At 34.8% G+C, this 16,427-nt stretch overlaps 1 protein-coding gene across 1 annotated transcript in view; it reads right to left on the reverse strand.

The window, feature by feature from the left end:
- The window catches only part of PACRG (parkin coregulated), a 265,771-nt gene that overhangs the window by 88,877 nt on the left and 160,467 nt on the right, over positions 1-16,427 (reverse strand). Inside the window, exon 5 of the mRNA XM_062572310.1 lies at positions 14,207-14,356. Within this exon, the coding sequence (XP_062428294.1) occupies positions 14,207-14,356 (150 nt within the window). The remainder of the gene's footprint in view (positions 1-14,206; positions 14,357-16,427) is intronic.

The following is a 16,427-nucleotide window of genomic DNA, read 5'->3' on the forward strand; positions in this document are numbered from 1 at the left end:
TAATGGATAACTAATGTAAAGAATAATATAAAGTACAGGCTGTTAAGTGCTCTGAAAGTAAAGATAAGCAACATATTTGATATGCTTCAAATGGGAGATAATGGAGAGATTCAAAAAAATAGATTGTTGGTCAAATGATAGGCTATAAAAGCGATTTTTTCCAGTAATGTTATGTGTGCATATAGGCAAAGGTACATCATATGTACCAAAGAGACAGAGGGCTGTTTAACGAATTGACATATAAGATATTATCAGAACATGGATCAGAGTTTTACCTGCTGGCTGTATGCAATTATTCAGTTCTGCTAATCCCACAATTTCCCCTATTTTTCAATCATTAGATTAATAAACGTTATTAGATAAGAACATGGATATATATGGATATAAGCCTTTTCTTATGTCACGTAAGAGCAAGTATTTAATTCATAAAACAGTGCAAGTAGCTGAAGTATGGCATTGGTTTTTTTATAGGAACATATTTAGTTAACCATTTTTAATTAACAATTTCTAGGTAACTAGTTGTTAATATTAGTAGCTGTTATTTCTTGTTGCAGGATTTATAGACCCTCTCCAGTATGTGTAGAGAAATAATTAAAGACAACAGAAAAACTGCAACAGATAGATGTCCTTCATGCAAAAATTGCAGAGTAATCTATTTGTAAGGAGCTGCTGCTAATCTAAGCTGCATCTAAATTCTCCTGAGCAGGTTGAGCCTACAAGCTGCTGAGAAACCTAGCCTTGATTCAGAAAAGCAATTAAAAAGCTCTTATGTATATACTTAAATATGTCAATGGTTTAAATTTAGATGATAGGAATTGTAATACATATTCCAGTCTCACTTCTGTGCTCTGGCATTCGTGTCTGATTAATATGCTAAATTAGTAAATTTTTATATATATATAATATATATATATATATATATATATAAAAAATTGTATGAATGATTAGACTTTATTTCAAACGTAGTTAATTTTTTCCTGTGTCTTTTAAAACACTTTTGCAACTCTACTGCTACATTTTTATGTTAAATAGAATGTGCCAAGTAGGAAGCTGAAGCAAGAAACATCCATGTAAAAGCAATCAGAAGATGGTGGTGGTGCAGAAAGTGCCACTTTGCAGTGGCACAAGAGGTACTGTGCCATTTGATGAGCTTTGCTCTGCATATTGGCCAAAGGCAGCCCTTATAATTCATCCATCTGATTGCTTCACTGGAGATTCAAAGGCAGTCAGTGGTGACTGGTAGCCCTATCACTGTCATGTGTTCCATCGGCTGGGGAAACCCGTATGTGTTATCTGCTTCAGTCTGATGGGACATTTGACTTGGATGGTCTAGATGAAAACACCAGCAGTAAGTACTGGAACAGACTAATAATAGATGGAAAAAAGGAACTTTAAAATATAAAGACACTCTAAGTATTTCTGTTTGCGTGTGTATATTACATATACATATGTGCACATACCCACACATATATAATCCATGAAAACATAGAAGATTACATATAATATATTTTCTGTTAATAAATATGCTAAGTCACTCTTGGTACAAGAAAAGGATACACATACAAGATTTTGCTTTGTTCTTTGTTATTTTAAGCATATCCTCTAACCAAGTTAATTTAGCATCCACCGCAGAATAGCTGTTATAAAATGTCATAATTATGAACAGTAAGTGTTGTAATCCGAAAGATCTTTCAGATGGAACAAATTTAGCTGCAATTATGACTACTTGTGCAATTTGAAAGACTGATCTACTTCAGACAGCAACTCAAGAATAAAGTAAGAAAAAAGCAAAATAAGAACATAACAAGCATACACTTCATGCTGTACATATTGTATTTGTCTTGCTTAGATCTCTGTTTTTGCAAGCTTTACTCTTAATAATTCATTGAAACGCTTCCTGCAGAATCCATGGGTTTTTGTTATTTTGCTCGTGCATCAACAACAGATTGACATAAAAAGACAGACTCATAGTCCTTTAAAAAAAAATGATGAGTTTTCTTTCAAGAGTTCTAAATAATGAATTTGGGGCAGTAGTATGATTCTTAATTGAAATAGTGTTATTTGGGTTTTTTGTTTGTAGGGATTTTTTTTTATAGCATCCAACTAATATTGTGTAGCTACTGCTACTTAACATCTTTCCAAATTCCTTCTATTTGGGAAGAGGCACTGTTGGAGTATTAAATCTCTTTATAAGTGTGCCTTGACATGATGCCACACTGTTAGCTGATACTGGTTTTTAAGTAGTTTGTAGATGGAATCAAAGTCTGTTTAGCCTGGTTTTAATATTATGTCATCCTGCATTATAGGGCTTGTATATTGTTACAGAGCCACCAAACAGCATAAGCAGGGAATGCCTTCCTACCTAATCTCTATCCCTAGTTTCCTTCTCCTTTCTCTTTTCTAATCCCTAGAACAATTTTATGTTTGATAAATTATCCAAACAAGCTTAATAATTAAGACTTGTTTTTAAAGCCAGTCCGTTTTTCTACATCTTTGAAGTAATCCTTATCATCATATTAAGTTATACTTTTTTTACCTAAAACTTTTTTTTTTTTTCCTAGGTAGAAGGACAAAGTATGGAATATAGCATCCACTGGAGTTTATCAGATTTACTGTGAATGGTCCAACTGAATTCTCTTTGTTCACTTGCAGATATCTGTGTAAATATTAGACACTTTCATGTTCAAATAAAATCTCACAAAAATATGATACAGTACATGAGCAGAAATTAAGTCAATAGTATTATTTGATTAAGAATATTCATCATCTTTCAGGTTTAGTAGTGATGTCAAGTCACTCTCAAAATCAGTTGAGATAAACAGTTCTACTGAAATCTTACAATAAAAAGAAAATGATAAGGTAATGATAAAATTTCTGACTACTTCAAGATAAATTATTTCTTGATTTATTATCATTATTACCATTATGTGTTAGAGACTATGCATATACAAGATTTTAATGTTTTTAAGAATGCTCTGGGCAACAACATCATAGTCATCATTCAAACTGGCTGCAGTATGTATTAAAAGAGACAATAAAATATGCAATCACAAAATTGACAAAGAAATTTTATATATAAATCATTCTAATCCTTAAAATAGACTTGATATATTATCCATGAACTTGTATGTTAAAAAAGGAGTTAATTGCTTCAAAGCTAAACTTGAAATAAACATTTCAGTATAAAAAATTTTTAATATGGTATTTCCTGAATATGTTCTGATAAGTATTTCGGACAAATATAAAATAGCGGAACTATTTCATAAACACTTGGTTGTCAAATTACAGTAAAGGCAGGTGGTTAAATAATAAAAGGAAAGTTAGATACACTTACAGAGGAAAAAAATAAGTATGGAAATGTGTGTCAGTAAGATGTACAATACGAACACAACAGTGAAAAATACAATTCAGTAAAAAGAAATGGTGATGTTATATGTTTTTTTGAAGTTGTAAAAAATGTACAAAATATTTGTGTTACATTATAAATAGCAGCTAAAAATTTGATTAAATCTGTAGTATAATACATAAAATTAAGCAGGTAGAGCTAAGCTTTTTACCTTTTCTTTTGTGTTTAATTTAGATTTCAAAGAGAAAATAACAGGGAAATTAATTGGGTTTGTACATGGGGAAGTCTTAATACATAAGTAGTATTTTTTTCTAAAATATAAATTCTAGTTGAACCAGAAGTTTATGGATTAGATGCAGAGACCAGTATTTGAATACTCCGAGCACAAATGTCTAATGTAGCTAATCCAAATCTCAGTTTAAAAAAGATAAAAGATACTCTTCAATTGGTACAAGCCTGCCAAAGAAGTCAAGTTTGTCACGGGCTAATCACATCAGCATCTGTGAGAGTCAGAGGGCATTATAACAAAAATAGGTATCCTCCATGCCTGAAAAGGGGGATGATGGATATGCAATCTATATTGCATATCTACATGTAATCTATATATAAAGAAATCAATAGTCCATAGATATAGTTCTGGCAAAATCAACTTTCTTGCCTAGATTTTGGAGATCACTCTACCAGAAAAGGCATTTCTTGAAAGGAGCTGAAATGATCTAATAGAATAATAACTGAACAATAAAAAACATTTTAACTATCTGTGTATTTTGGTGGTTTAATTGTAGTGCAACCACAATCACTTATATTCCTACCTGTATCATTCCATTACACAGGCCTTTAATCTGTTTCCTTGAGGGCGAGGGAGACACACCACAAGGAAAACTATTGCCCAGACAAGGAGTTCCCTCTTCCTCCAAAGCATCTCTCTTCCAGTTCCCTACTTTTTGATTACTGAAAGCCAGGTGCAGAGCCAATTTCTATGATTCTGGCAACTTCGCACTGATTTTCACAGAAATAGTCTCTGCAGAACAGAATCCTATTTGAGCACAAAAATTAAAAATATCTGCAATAAATAAACATAACCTAGTTAGAATCATTACATGAACACATATTTTAGACGCATATTTAAAATAAAAAATATGTTACCTTAATAAGTGTGACAAGTTGAAACCATATGTCTTCTCAACCTTCAACACATTTGTTTGTAAACATATATGAGAAGTGAAGTTATACAGAAATAAAATATTTTCTGTTATTTAATCTGTATTCTGAGAGCAATTCTAAATGAAGTGCATAGTGCTAGCTCAACTAAAGAAATAATCTCTCAACCCCTCTATATGCAGTCCTACTGTGTAAAAAATACAGAAATAAATCACCAAGAAGAAAGGAATAGCTCTTAATTGGAAGGGTAGCAGGCTTCCAGTTTTTAGGAATCTATCTTGCTTGTAAAGGACAGATCTAGAGAAAGCCTTAACATCTAGAGACCACATATAGGTGTGTCTACTCTTTACAAACTGAATCAGAAGCTTCAGAAGAGTGAGGAGGATGTCCACAGACAGCTGCCTAAAGCACACCAACTGAAAAGAAAAGTGCAAGAGGTAGGTCGGAGATGCTGTTCTTCTAAACCTTTGGGGGCTTGAATCAGGACTGCACAAAGGTAAAGGCAATTCTGATCTGACAGGGACAGCTCTGGGGGCTGCGAGCCTACGGAGCTGTAATCCCAGCAAGCTGGGGCATCATGTGCTGAGCTAACTGCTTCTGCAGGTAGTCGCCTTGACAAATCCATGCACCATCCTCACACTGTAGCTGGGTCAGGTACAGCAAAGAATTTAGAAACACCCCAGAGAAAGAAAGTACAGATGAAGTGAGAGCTTGTACATGGCAGTCAGGCAGTCAAACAGCAGCAAGGAACTGTGGGTTCTAGTTCCTGTGCTCACATGCATTTCATTCCGGAAAAAAGCAGAAAAAAAGCTGCAGACAAGATGAATGAAGATGACTGTGCCTGCTCTGTATGTATTAGATTTGCTCAAAGCATGCCTACAAGATGGGCTTCTTGGGTAACTTAGGCACTTCCTTACCTTATTTTGAGAGCATCTCACCTGTTTGCACTAAGGCAGGTATAAGCATGCAGAAAAGGCAGACCTGCAGATACCAGTGTACATCTGCCTAAGTTTTGTTCTGGATGTTCAAATCTTCCTCAAAAGTGGATTTTCCAAAGGCGATTATTTCCCATTGGAATACAAATCTCTCAAAAGTATTTCAGCAAAGCATGATATGACCTCTTAACTTTGTGAAAACACTATTTCACTCAAACATGCACATTCTTGGAACTTTGTAAAAGATAAATTGTTGATTGAGGCCTACCAGCCCTTGCAGTTATACCTATTTTGCAGTTATATACACTGAAGTACAGGAAGGATATGACCTTTCCACCATCTGATTTATCTGTGACTTTCCCCACGAATTCAGAAGTCCTCTCACCTCTGTGTTTCATCCAATAGACAACCCTCCTTTGCTTGGGTCCACATACTCAAGTAATTAAAAGCAGTAAAGAGAAAATAATGGATGCAATATATGTCTTTTGATTTGGTGAGCCTTTCGTTTTTCTTTTATCAAGCATTCAAGATGCTGAATTAATTAGGCTATTAACACAATAAAAGTAAGTGCTAAGTGTTAATAACACCAATTTAATCACTGCTGAGTCAGTTTTATTTTACACAGACTGATGCTGTATTTTCAGCTAAGAAATTAGAAAGTAATTAGAAATTATCCAGCAATTATGATCTAAGTGTTATAATTCTCTGAATGTGTTATAAAGTATCTGACAGGATTTTGATTATACACAAAAAGTTTACTATATCATCAGCTTAAAACTACATGCTTTGTGTTATAAAATACTAAAACAACAAATGTCCTGAAACAGGTGGGTCTTGGTAACTTCCAGTCTTTAGTAATTCAGAATTCCACTGGATTTTCTGTAACTCGATGTGTAGGAATCATGACTGAAAGATGCAGGGATTGGCCAATGTGCAACAAAATAAACGAGAAGACAGCTGGTAACTTTTGAAGATTACTTTCCTCCTACTCCCCAGTCAATTACTGTATGAAACATTATTTTGGGAGAGATTTGCTTTCAAGATGAGCTTTTTGATAAAAAACGACACCTTTGAAAAACAGCATTTAAAAGATCATCAGCTAATCTTACAGGCGAAAAATATATTGAAATTTTAAAAAACATTCAAGGATAATTGTCAAATAAACATTCTTAGAACTATAAATCATGGGAAGGCTGTAAAATAATATCAATAATTACACTTCAGAATGACAGTAAAACGTTTTGCTTCTCACCAGTACAGTAATTATTTTTTGAGTTTAATGCATTTATTATTATCTACTTACAGAGATGATATACTAGCACAAGGGACTCTCTTTTGGACAAACTGTAAGCTTGGTGCAGTGTGATGTTCCATTACAGTATTTTTCAGTAGATATTCATAAATCAGAACTTAGGATTTGAATCCTCTTGAACTAAGGATATATTAGAAAACTGAAAATATATCAGAACTTATTTTTTATTTCAAACAAACGCTCAGTTTGTTAACTGTGTTATCATGATAGTCTTATTTCCTTGAAGTGTTGTCCTTGAAGCCATTTCAGAATCTTTGCTTTTAAATTTCAGAAATCATAATTATAAAAAATGAAATTCAAAAAAAAAAAAAAAAAAAAAAAAAAACCCAACCTTGAAGCCACGGAAAGGGCTTGAAAATACTTATAGGATTATGAAGAATAAGTGTCACAACGGACCATATCAACAATCTGAAAACGTGGATTTAGTATACAGTTTATATGACTGCTCTCCTAAGTCTAATATACAAACATGACTATTTTTGTCAACAATATTTGGTGGTTTTATCCAAACCTCCACTACAGATCAACTAATTTGGGGGAATCCCAATTTTCTGCTTTAAAAAAGGATAAAAGCACCTAATCTTCTTAGTAGCAGCAGAAATCAGAAAAAAAAGTCATCTGAGAATAATCTAAAAGCTCAAAATTCAGAGGAGAAATGGAGAGAAATGAAGAGAACCTCAAATAGATTAATTTATAAAATTTGGTGTTAAAGCCATGCTTTTTCTGGAACCTGAAAAATGATTTCTGAACACCCACAGGTGGCAAACTGTAAATGATTTTAGAATATATTGACGTACTTTGTGTAAGTACCTTTGGATTTCTCCGTGGAAGGAGCAGACAGTTGAAACGGTCTGGACAAGAGATTTTCTTTAGAGCGTATTCAATCACATTAAAGGACAATTGCTGCTTCTTAGTAATAAGCATGAACCACCCTGAGGAGCATCACTGCTGCTGGAATAGACAAGCACTTCTGAAATACTTCCATCCCGCATACGTGGAAATTGTTACCTGTAGGCACAGTCTCTTGCCTCTGTAATTAAACACTTCTCAAAACGCTACCTCTTCCTTTCAAGTATACAGAGCACTATTGTATTTTGTTAACTATAGCACTCCAAAGCCTGTAAAATACCTCTCAGATAGGAGAATATTTTTTTCCTAAGTGAAGTTCAGGCACTTTAAAGCATGCAGAATTACTCTGTTTTGTGGTTTCACACTTCACTGCATGTTACAGTTCAGCCGCATCAGATATTCTCAGTCATATCTCTACAATTTTATTTTGAAGGACTGACCAGATAGGTGGAGGCTTGCAGAACTTCATGTTAGCTTTAAGTTGCTGGTGTGTCAGAGCATTTGTGTTGCAGCCAAACAAACGTGGGCTCCGGTATGCCCTGTCATCACTGTCTGCCTAACAGTGACTGAAGCAGGTCATAGCTGAGACTGCCATGCTGGAGGGATGGAAGATATCCCACCACAGTGTAGTGCCCCCCCAAAGTTTTCTGTCAGAGGCTTGTCAATGCTAATAATATCTTTTTATCCGTCCTACAGGATTTTTTCTGCAATGTTTTTTTAAAAGCTATTACTGATCATTATTGAATAATATAAATTGATGACATGAATTTTTTTTTGTCTATGAATTGAAGTAGCACAGTTGTTAAGACTGCTTGAACTCGACTGCATACAATAGTTGCTAAATTAGATTAATGAAACTTTCATTTACCAGACAGGTAAATTAAACACAGAAATCTGCTGTTCTACAACTGTCTAATCTTATTAATAAACAGTTCTTTGTTTCCAGCTGTATTCTGGCATACATGTACAGTAACAGTATCTTCCAAGCTTTGAAGAATCCCTTTTGTCCTTTTTATTTTTATTTTTATTTTCTGCCTGCTGTCGCAAAAGAATAAACTCATTCTATTTGTTCTTAAATTGTATTTTCCTCAGATACCTCACAGATTTATAAAAGACAGCTTTGAAAATGACACACCCAAAATGACAAGAGATTTTATGATGCACAAAAAAGAATTATTTCCATTTGATTGTATAAATATTTTTACTTTCCTCTTCTCAAGACTGAAATGAGTTTCATAAGACTACATTTAACTTATTACAAATTTAAGTGAAAAATAAAGGGACCTTACTGGATTCATAATAGACTTGGTAATCATTATCATGACTCTTTTGTTTCTTGTAACATATTTAGCATATTTTCATAAAAGTCCATTTGTTAGAGAGCTTACTGAGAGATTGCTAGTCCCTCCTCAGTCTGCAGAGATTAGACCAACAGCTCCTACATCCCAGGAGCATTCCCTAATCACTGAGATAAAGTCATGTGCCTTCTTCTCGTTCTCCAGCTGGCCTTATGACTCTGGCCAACTGTTTCAAGCTTCAATCCTTTTTCAGTGCACACTGTAGCCAGTTAGAGATCTCTCACTTTCCACACAAATACTTGAGACAGAAGATTACTGAGTAGAGGTGGTAGCATCACCACCAACTGAACCTTGCTCTTTTAGGTTTCAGTGCTCTTCAGCAGAGCACTCAGGAGCCCACATGGACAGATACGTCTGATGTGAGTCAGGGGCTTAAGCTACAGAGAGGACACAAATTCATATATATCAAACATGTTTTTGGGGGGCTAGGAATCTCCTTGCTCACTAATTAGAGCCTTCAAAAAATGCATTAAAATCTCTCCTTTAGCTTTACAGACAGACTAGGTACCTAACTTAAGAAGCCTGGATCTTTCCCACTGGGATTTGTAATTTAAGTTGTATTGACTTATTTTTAGCTGACAAACAGGGAGAAAAAACATATTTTATGACTCAACTCTGTGAGCATATGTTTTAGATGTTTTCCATAATTACAAATTTTAGATTCATTTTTCATCCTATTCTCCTCTTTTTAAGTTCCCCCAAAATCCTAATAGTAAGGTCACCTATATATAAGAAATATGAACAGATACAAAATGACAGAATTCTTCCACATTCATCTTACATATCTTCTCCTCCATAACTACAATTCCAGAGATTCAAATTACAGAATATATGCCTGGCACTCTCACATCTAAACTATGTCTGTTTTGCAGCTCACAAACTCTAACTATAAAATATATTTTGCATACCTTAATTTCTTGGCCAATGGCAATTTCCATTATACTGTGTGCTTTCACCGACTGCTATAAAATTACAGAGAATCCAGAAAACAGAACTGAAATTATTTCTTTGATATATGAAACTACAAAATTAATAGAGAAATGTACTTCAGAAGGAGACATTACACAAGTCAATAGACACTTTATGAAGAGTTGACAAAAATATTTAAGATTTTAAGTACAGGTGCTAAAAATTTAAAATGAAATAGCTATATTATCTTCTATTCCAAAAAGGCTAATAGTCCTTTAACATTTTTGCTGGTATTATACAACCTTCAAGACAACATAATCATTATAAACACACTTATTTCCAGAGAAAACCATGTTTGGGGGACATCATTATAAAGCAAAAGACATTCATATTAGAAATGGCTAATTTACAAACAGGACTATATATACAAAATAATGGCAAAGTAATGTGGAGGACAATAGATGAAAGTAGAAAAAGTGGAAATCTCCAAAAGCACAACAGAAAAGGGAAGCAGAAAGGTAATATAAGCATTATGAGATAACCCACCATAAATTCAGTGCTTATGTTTATATTCAATATTTTGTATATAATTAAAAACGAATGCATTAAGAGCTCTCTACAAAGCAACATTTAAGACTGTTTAAGAAGCAGTTTTCCAGCAGGCTGAATAGGAGCAAAGAGAAATCATCTTTAAAGGCATCTGATACCAGGAAAAAAAAAAAAAAAAAAAAAAAAAAAAGGAGTAGGTAGTTCACATTCTCCCAGGCTAATTAAGTAAAATCTGCAGTGGGAACCACAGTCACCTACACCAAGTGGCTGCCTACAGGGAGAGACATCAAGACTGCTTCCACTTTTGCTCCACAACATCACCTGATGGTTCTGACAAACAATGTTTGTTTCACTGTTGCTGGCTGCGAAACTGAAACAGATGGGAGGTTAGAAAGAATTGCTTAGAATTAAGTGTCCTGGACTGACAGCTTCTCAAATGGTCTTTAGACTCCGAGTTAAGGTAACACTTGGGAGTCAAGAGTGTTACTCTGAATGGTGACTTACCCATTCCTTTGGCTGGAGAACAACTCGAGAGATAAGCACATGTCAAGCTGAAGCTGACTGTATTTTATATTTGTTTTATTAAATGCCTGTTTCTGATATCCTAAGATCTCATCAGTGCATGTTTTTTACTGTTTTATTTATATACCTGTCTGATATTGCGGGGGAAATCATGATTCAGCCAAATAGAGGCATTTAATGTAAATAAAATTTCTGAGGAACCTGTGTTCCAGAACATATAGGAACTCAGTGGGATTTGAGTATTTTCTGCAAGTCTACTAGGGACCAATGTGAGAAGAACGTAAAGATACATGTCTTGGATAATAGCAAATCCCCATCTAGTCCAGAACTGTGTCTCTGACAGCAGCCAAAAGCAGATGACTAGACAATGTGAATGTAGGATAAGCATTTATGATATTTCACATGAATACTTTCTTAGGTTCCAGTATTTTGAAATTTAGAAATGCCACAAGCCACAGGTGGTTTATGTGCTTTAGTAACAACCAATAGATTCTTTTTTATGACCTTATTCAGCCTCCTCCGAACCTATGTAGAGTTTTGGTATTGATACAACTTGGGATTAGGGGTTCCAAAGCCTGATGTCACTCTGCACGAAGAATTGCATCATTTGGTTTGTTCTGAACTGGTCACCAGTTACCTTCAGTTGATGCTGACCTTAAGGTGTTACTAATACATTTTTGTAACGTTCCCTTGCTTTGAAGCCTGTCTATTGTAAGGGTAATGTGAGGGTAATATTCACAGATGCTGAATTTGAGAAAAAGTTGCTTCCAGCAGATACTTATGGTTGATCTAGTGAGATGGCATTTGCTAAAAGGCAGCTACTTTAATTCTGGACAAACTTCCAATGTCACACTTAACAGATCTCAAAGCATGCCACTCCTGCAAGATACACCACAGTTTCTTTTTTCTCAAGCTACACAGAAAAGAAGGAAGAAGAGCATAAGAGTCCCTCTCCCTACCTTCCAGAACAAGCAGTGGAAAATACAGCCTGAATCAATCTTTAAATCTTCAGAAGAACTGGGAGCAAAGATCAGGACCTCAATTGCCTATTAAGCACATGAGAGATGGAAAGCAGAGAGAAAGAACCATACATTTTCTCCCAAACACTAGTGAAGGAGGAAAGAAATAAAAGCTTTTCAGAGGAAGCAGAGGAAGAATATTCCACTATCATCAGAATGCAAATGCTAAGTTGAACAGTCTCAAATGGCAGGCCTTTCTACTACTACCCCTTTCATTGCTGATAACAGTGAACATTCAAAACCTTAACTCCTAAAACAGTAATGTTTTAAAGATTTTAATTTTGAACTATTTCTTTAAATTAGAATTTTTCAAATTATTTTTACCTCCGTGTTGTCCTAAATAGCTTAGCTTTATATATAGCTCTAATTCAATGTCTTTTATACTGTGGTGACTTCTACAAATCTGTATTTGAAAACAAAAATTATACACTAAATCACTAGGCCTACTTGCAGTTTTTAAAATTTAATATACAATATAAGAAGATTTGATAACTGAAGTTAGAAGCCACAAGCTTAAATGTTTGGACTGTCACTACTGATTATTGATTTTTAGCAAAGTAAGATATGAAACAGAGTTATTCTCTTTCTTTATGTCTATTGATGGATGAGTCTCATCTTTTAGTTCTTGAATGTCAGACATGAAGGTTTAGTGTACTATGATACTAGGCACAAATTCACATAGCACAGATGTCACACAAAAATGTTGAAAATATGTTTCAGTTTGATATCAATTTGATCTAAACTCAGGACATATTTTGGACATGCTTAATACCTTATTACGTTAGGTACTTAGTATACATGAGCTTTCCCTATTATTCATCTGAAACCACTGCAGCTCAGCTTAGTCAAGAGGATTTATGGCCTACTTCAGGCTGAAATTTGGAAAAATGTGCATTGTACGTTCATTAATCAATGAAAACTCTTCTTTCTACAGTCTGTATTTTGTGCCAGACACTGAAATTGGCTCTATTAAGAGGAATCTTCTAATTCACAAGGAGCCCTGCTGAAATTCAGTGAGCTCAATCTATACATTTTATTCCTATTCTTTCAAGCCATGACTTCTAGAAAGCCACAGTTGTCATCTGAAACACCTTGTATTTGTAGTATTCCATTTGTTACTGAAGTTTCTGACTAATTAAAAGTCACGTACATGCATGTATTTAAAGGAGCCTAAAATCTAAATCTCATTTAATTCTCCAAGTCACTCTTTGGACAGCTGTTTTTCAATCAGAAGTATTAAAAGGGTGAGCATAAGACAACAGACTGTGTAGTAACACAAACAGAAAAGTATGATAGGAAGTAATCCTGTAGGTAACTATTGAAATGCCATGAATTTCATGGAAAACCTGCCAGGACTTCATCTGCAAGATCATGAGGAATTAATTTCTTTTAACTCATATAGCTACATGTGAATAACATAACACAATGTTAAAGTCCGTAACTTGGGACGTAATTGAACAGATAGTATAGCAACAGATTTACTACAGAAACAAGATAATAAATAGTAGTTTGAAGAAAGCAAGATACATCATGTTGATTTCACCCTGTGACTGTGGTCTAAATATAATCACAGTATATGACACTCACAGTACTATAGTTATTAAAGACTGGAACCGGCAGTAGAGTTTTGCACTACAAAGAAAATAATATACTCCAGTGTGGATACAAACTAGTTCTAAATAAAATCCAACCTGCTAAGTAGACAGTAATAACATCAAACTCCACTGTTTTTCTAGACACTACGTAACTTAAAAGTCTTCTATAAGGAGGAGTTCTCTCGTCCATCAAATTAACTAACTTGATTTCTACTCTTATTTTTATTCTTTCCTAAACCAACAAGCAGTAGCGGGTAACAGTGATTTTAGCTAGTGAGTGAGCACAGAACAGAACCAAAGACTGGACCTATTACCAACATGCTGGGAGAGAGGAAAAAACCTTTGCAATTTATTAATGTATTCAAAAGACTGTTACAAAACTTTACAATTTAATTATTGGAAGATTACAGAACTGCTTCAGTGCTTCTCTACTGTGTTAAATAAGCTGTGCGTGCAAGGAGTAATAAATGAAATTGTTAATTTTAGTGCATCCTTAGGGAATATCAAGAGGGGGGTTACATTATTTAGAGCTCCAAATGGATTTGAGTTTATATACAGTAATAAATCTTAACTACATTGTTAATTAACCCTGCCTCAAGCCCCTTTTTACCTTAGGGGTTGAAAGACACAGTGTCTGTTAGCATAACTCACCATTCATATTCTTAAAGATGTTTAGGACTGGGAGGATTTGCCGATAATAGGGCACCAAGGCCTCCCCCACCATGTCAGCTGATACCACCAGGTGCTGGAGGACTTTCAGCGTAATGCAGATGACCTGTCGGTTACGAAGGCTCAGTGCATCTGTGATGTAGAAAGAACGACAGGCAGAAAGTAGAATTAATTTCTAAAATGTAAAGGGAGGGGGAGGAGTCCTCTAATGGACAAATTTAATTAAACTGTATGCTACTGGGGATTGTAAGTGGGCCTTTATTAGCCCAGCTTTGAAAGATCCCAAAGATGGATTGCAGTCCTGATGTTATAAAACACTGCCTTGTCTGATTGTTATTTGTTCCCACAATTTGTGCTGACTCTTCAGTAACCCAGAGAATGCAGCTCATTATTCCCTCATGCTGCCTGTGTAATACTGGCCTGGTCCAAATAAATAAATAAATAAATAAGTTCAGTAAGTACCATTTGGAGCCAATGGAACCATACAACTGCAAGACAACCTGCAAAGGTTGACAACAGACACATTCTAGTGCAACAATTAGCCTATTTGTATGTTTGTTCCCACTTATTTTGCAATTATTTTATTCATTCAGCTAACAATTCTTGCTATTCTGAGAATCAGTACAATGAAGCAAATGTTTATAGGAAAGAAAAAAAAACTTGTAGGCTTTTTTTAAAAGACATTCTAGAAAAAAAAAAAAAAGATTTTGTCTTGCCTACTTAGATTTTTGTCTTAGCTTTCAGTGTCATGCTTCTAATCCTATGACACTAAGACATTTCATGAGTACCTTTTGTTTCTGTTCCTTCTTAGTTTTAATAAAAGCAAGTACTTTGCATTCTCTTTTGTAATTAAAAATGAATCATGCTTGAAAAGTTTTGTGTTTTTTTTTTCCAAAATCTCTCTAGTTATAAGGCCTCCTCTGAACTATGCAGCTGGGGGCAGTTGTCATATTTGGTGTGCTATTATATATTGCTCTAATTCCTCAGTGCTCTACCCACTTACACAGACCTTAACATCATTGCACTATGAAAACAAAAACTGTAAAAGATAAACTCAAATTCAATACTACAGATGTTAGAAGCACTGAAATACTTAAAAATGTGACTGAACATAATCTAAGTATTAGCATTTGGAAAAAAATATAGTCAAGAATACACCTAAATTTAAAGATAGGTTATTTGCTAATAACTTCCTCAAGAATTGTCTCTTTTTATTTAAGTAATGAGATTCAGTATTTCCAGTACTAAGTTTTGTCAGTATATATAATATATGCTGTTCCATGGGGAATGTGATAGCATTCTCATATGACAGCAATGTCAGTTATTCCACCTTGTCAAGCAAGGGCACTGTGCTTCATCGCTGCCGCTCCTTTTCTCATGCCTGCACACTATTAAAAATCACAGCGAGATTCCTCTGAAGGGAAAGGCGGATTGGTTGTGGAGACAATTCTTGAAAATCAGCTAATACGTAATGTCTCTTTTCATGCCTCTTTGCATGCTCACTAACAGCATACTAACACTAGTCCTGCTACACAACAGAGTTAGAAAGTCTCAGGTATAAAGAGGCTCTAGCACATCATGGGGTGACTCCAAGTCAAAGAGGTGCCTTTAAGTGTAAAATTACTCTGAAGTTAGAACATATAGGCTTATCCACGATTAGACTGAAATAATTGCTAACTGAACTATGAGGGAAATTACCACTAACCCTTGCAATTTTCAGCAGAATAATTATTGTAAAGCTTAACTCCTAGCAGGTATCACGACCTCTAAATCTCTACCTAACACATGAACTGTACCTACTTCCAGAAGGGTTCTTCCTGACTGTAGAAGCTGGCCTATAGGATGAGGGCCTTTATTTTTTGGCATGCAAAGAGTGACATGTAAGTGGGAATGGGCTGTCCAACAACCCACAGAAGGAAGTCTTTATCTGCAGTTGGCTCCCAAAGGTTTTCAGACAGTCTTTCTGTTTTCAGAATTCTGTTTTCTGCAAAGACAACTCTGGTTTAAGTGCAAGCCATGATTGTCCAGGTAAGGATGAATCCCTTAATATAAGTCAAGTGTGTGAATTATGTCTCTGTAGCCTCAATTATTGCAGCAAATTGAATATTGAACATATTCTGGATCCAGAATAAAGTTTCCCCAAAACAGCTCATCACAGAACCTATCACACAAGTAAGGGTAAATGAATGTTTCCTTACACCCG

This window comes from Rhea pennata, chromosome 3 (genome assembly GCF_028389875.1).
Source record: "Rhea pennata isolate bPtePen1 chromosome 3, bPtePen1.pri, whole genome shotgun sequence".
NCBI lineage: Eukaryota > Metazoa > Chordata > Aves > Rheiformes > Rheidae > Rhea > Rhea pennata.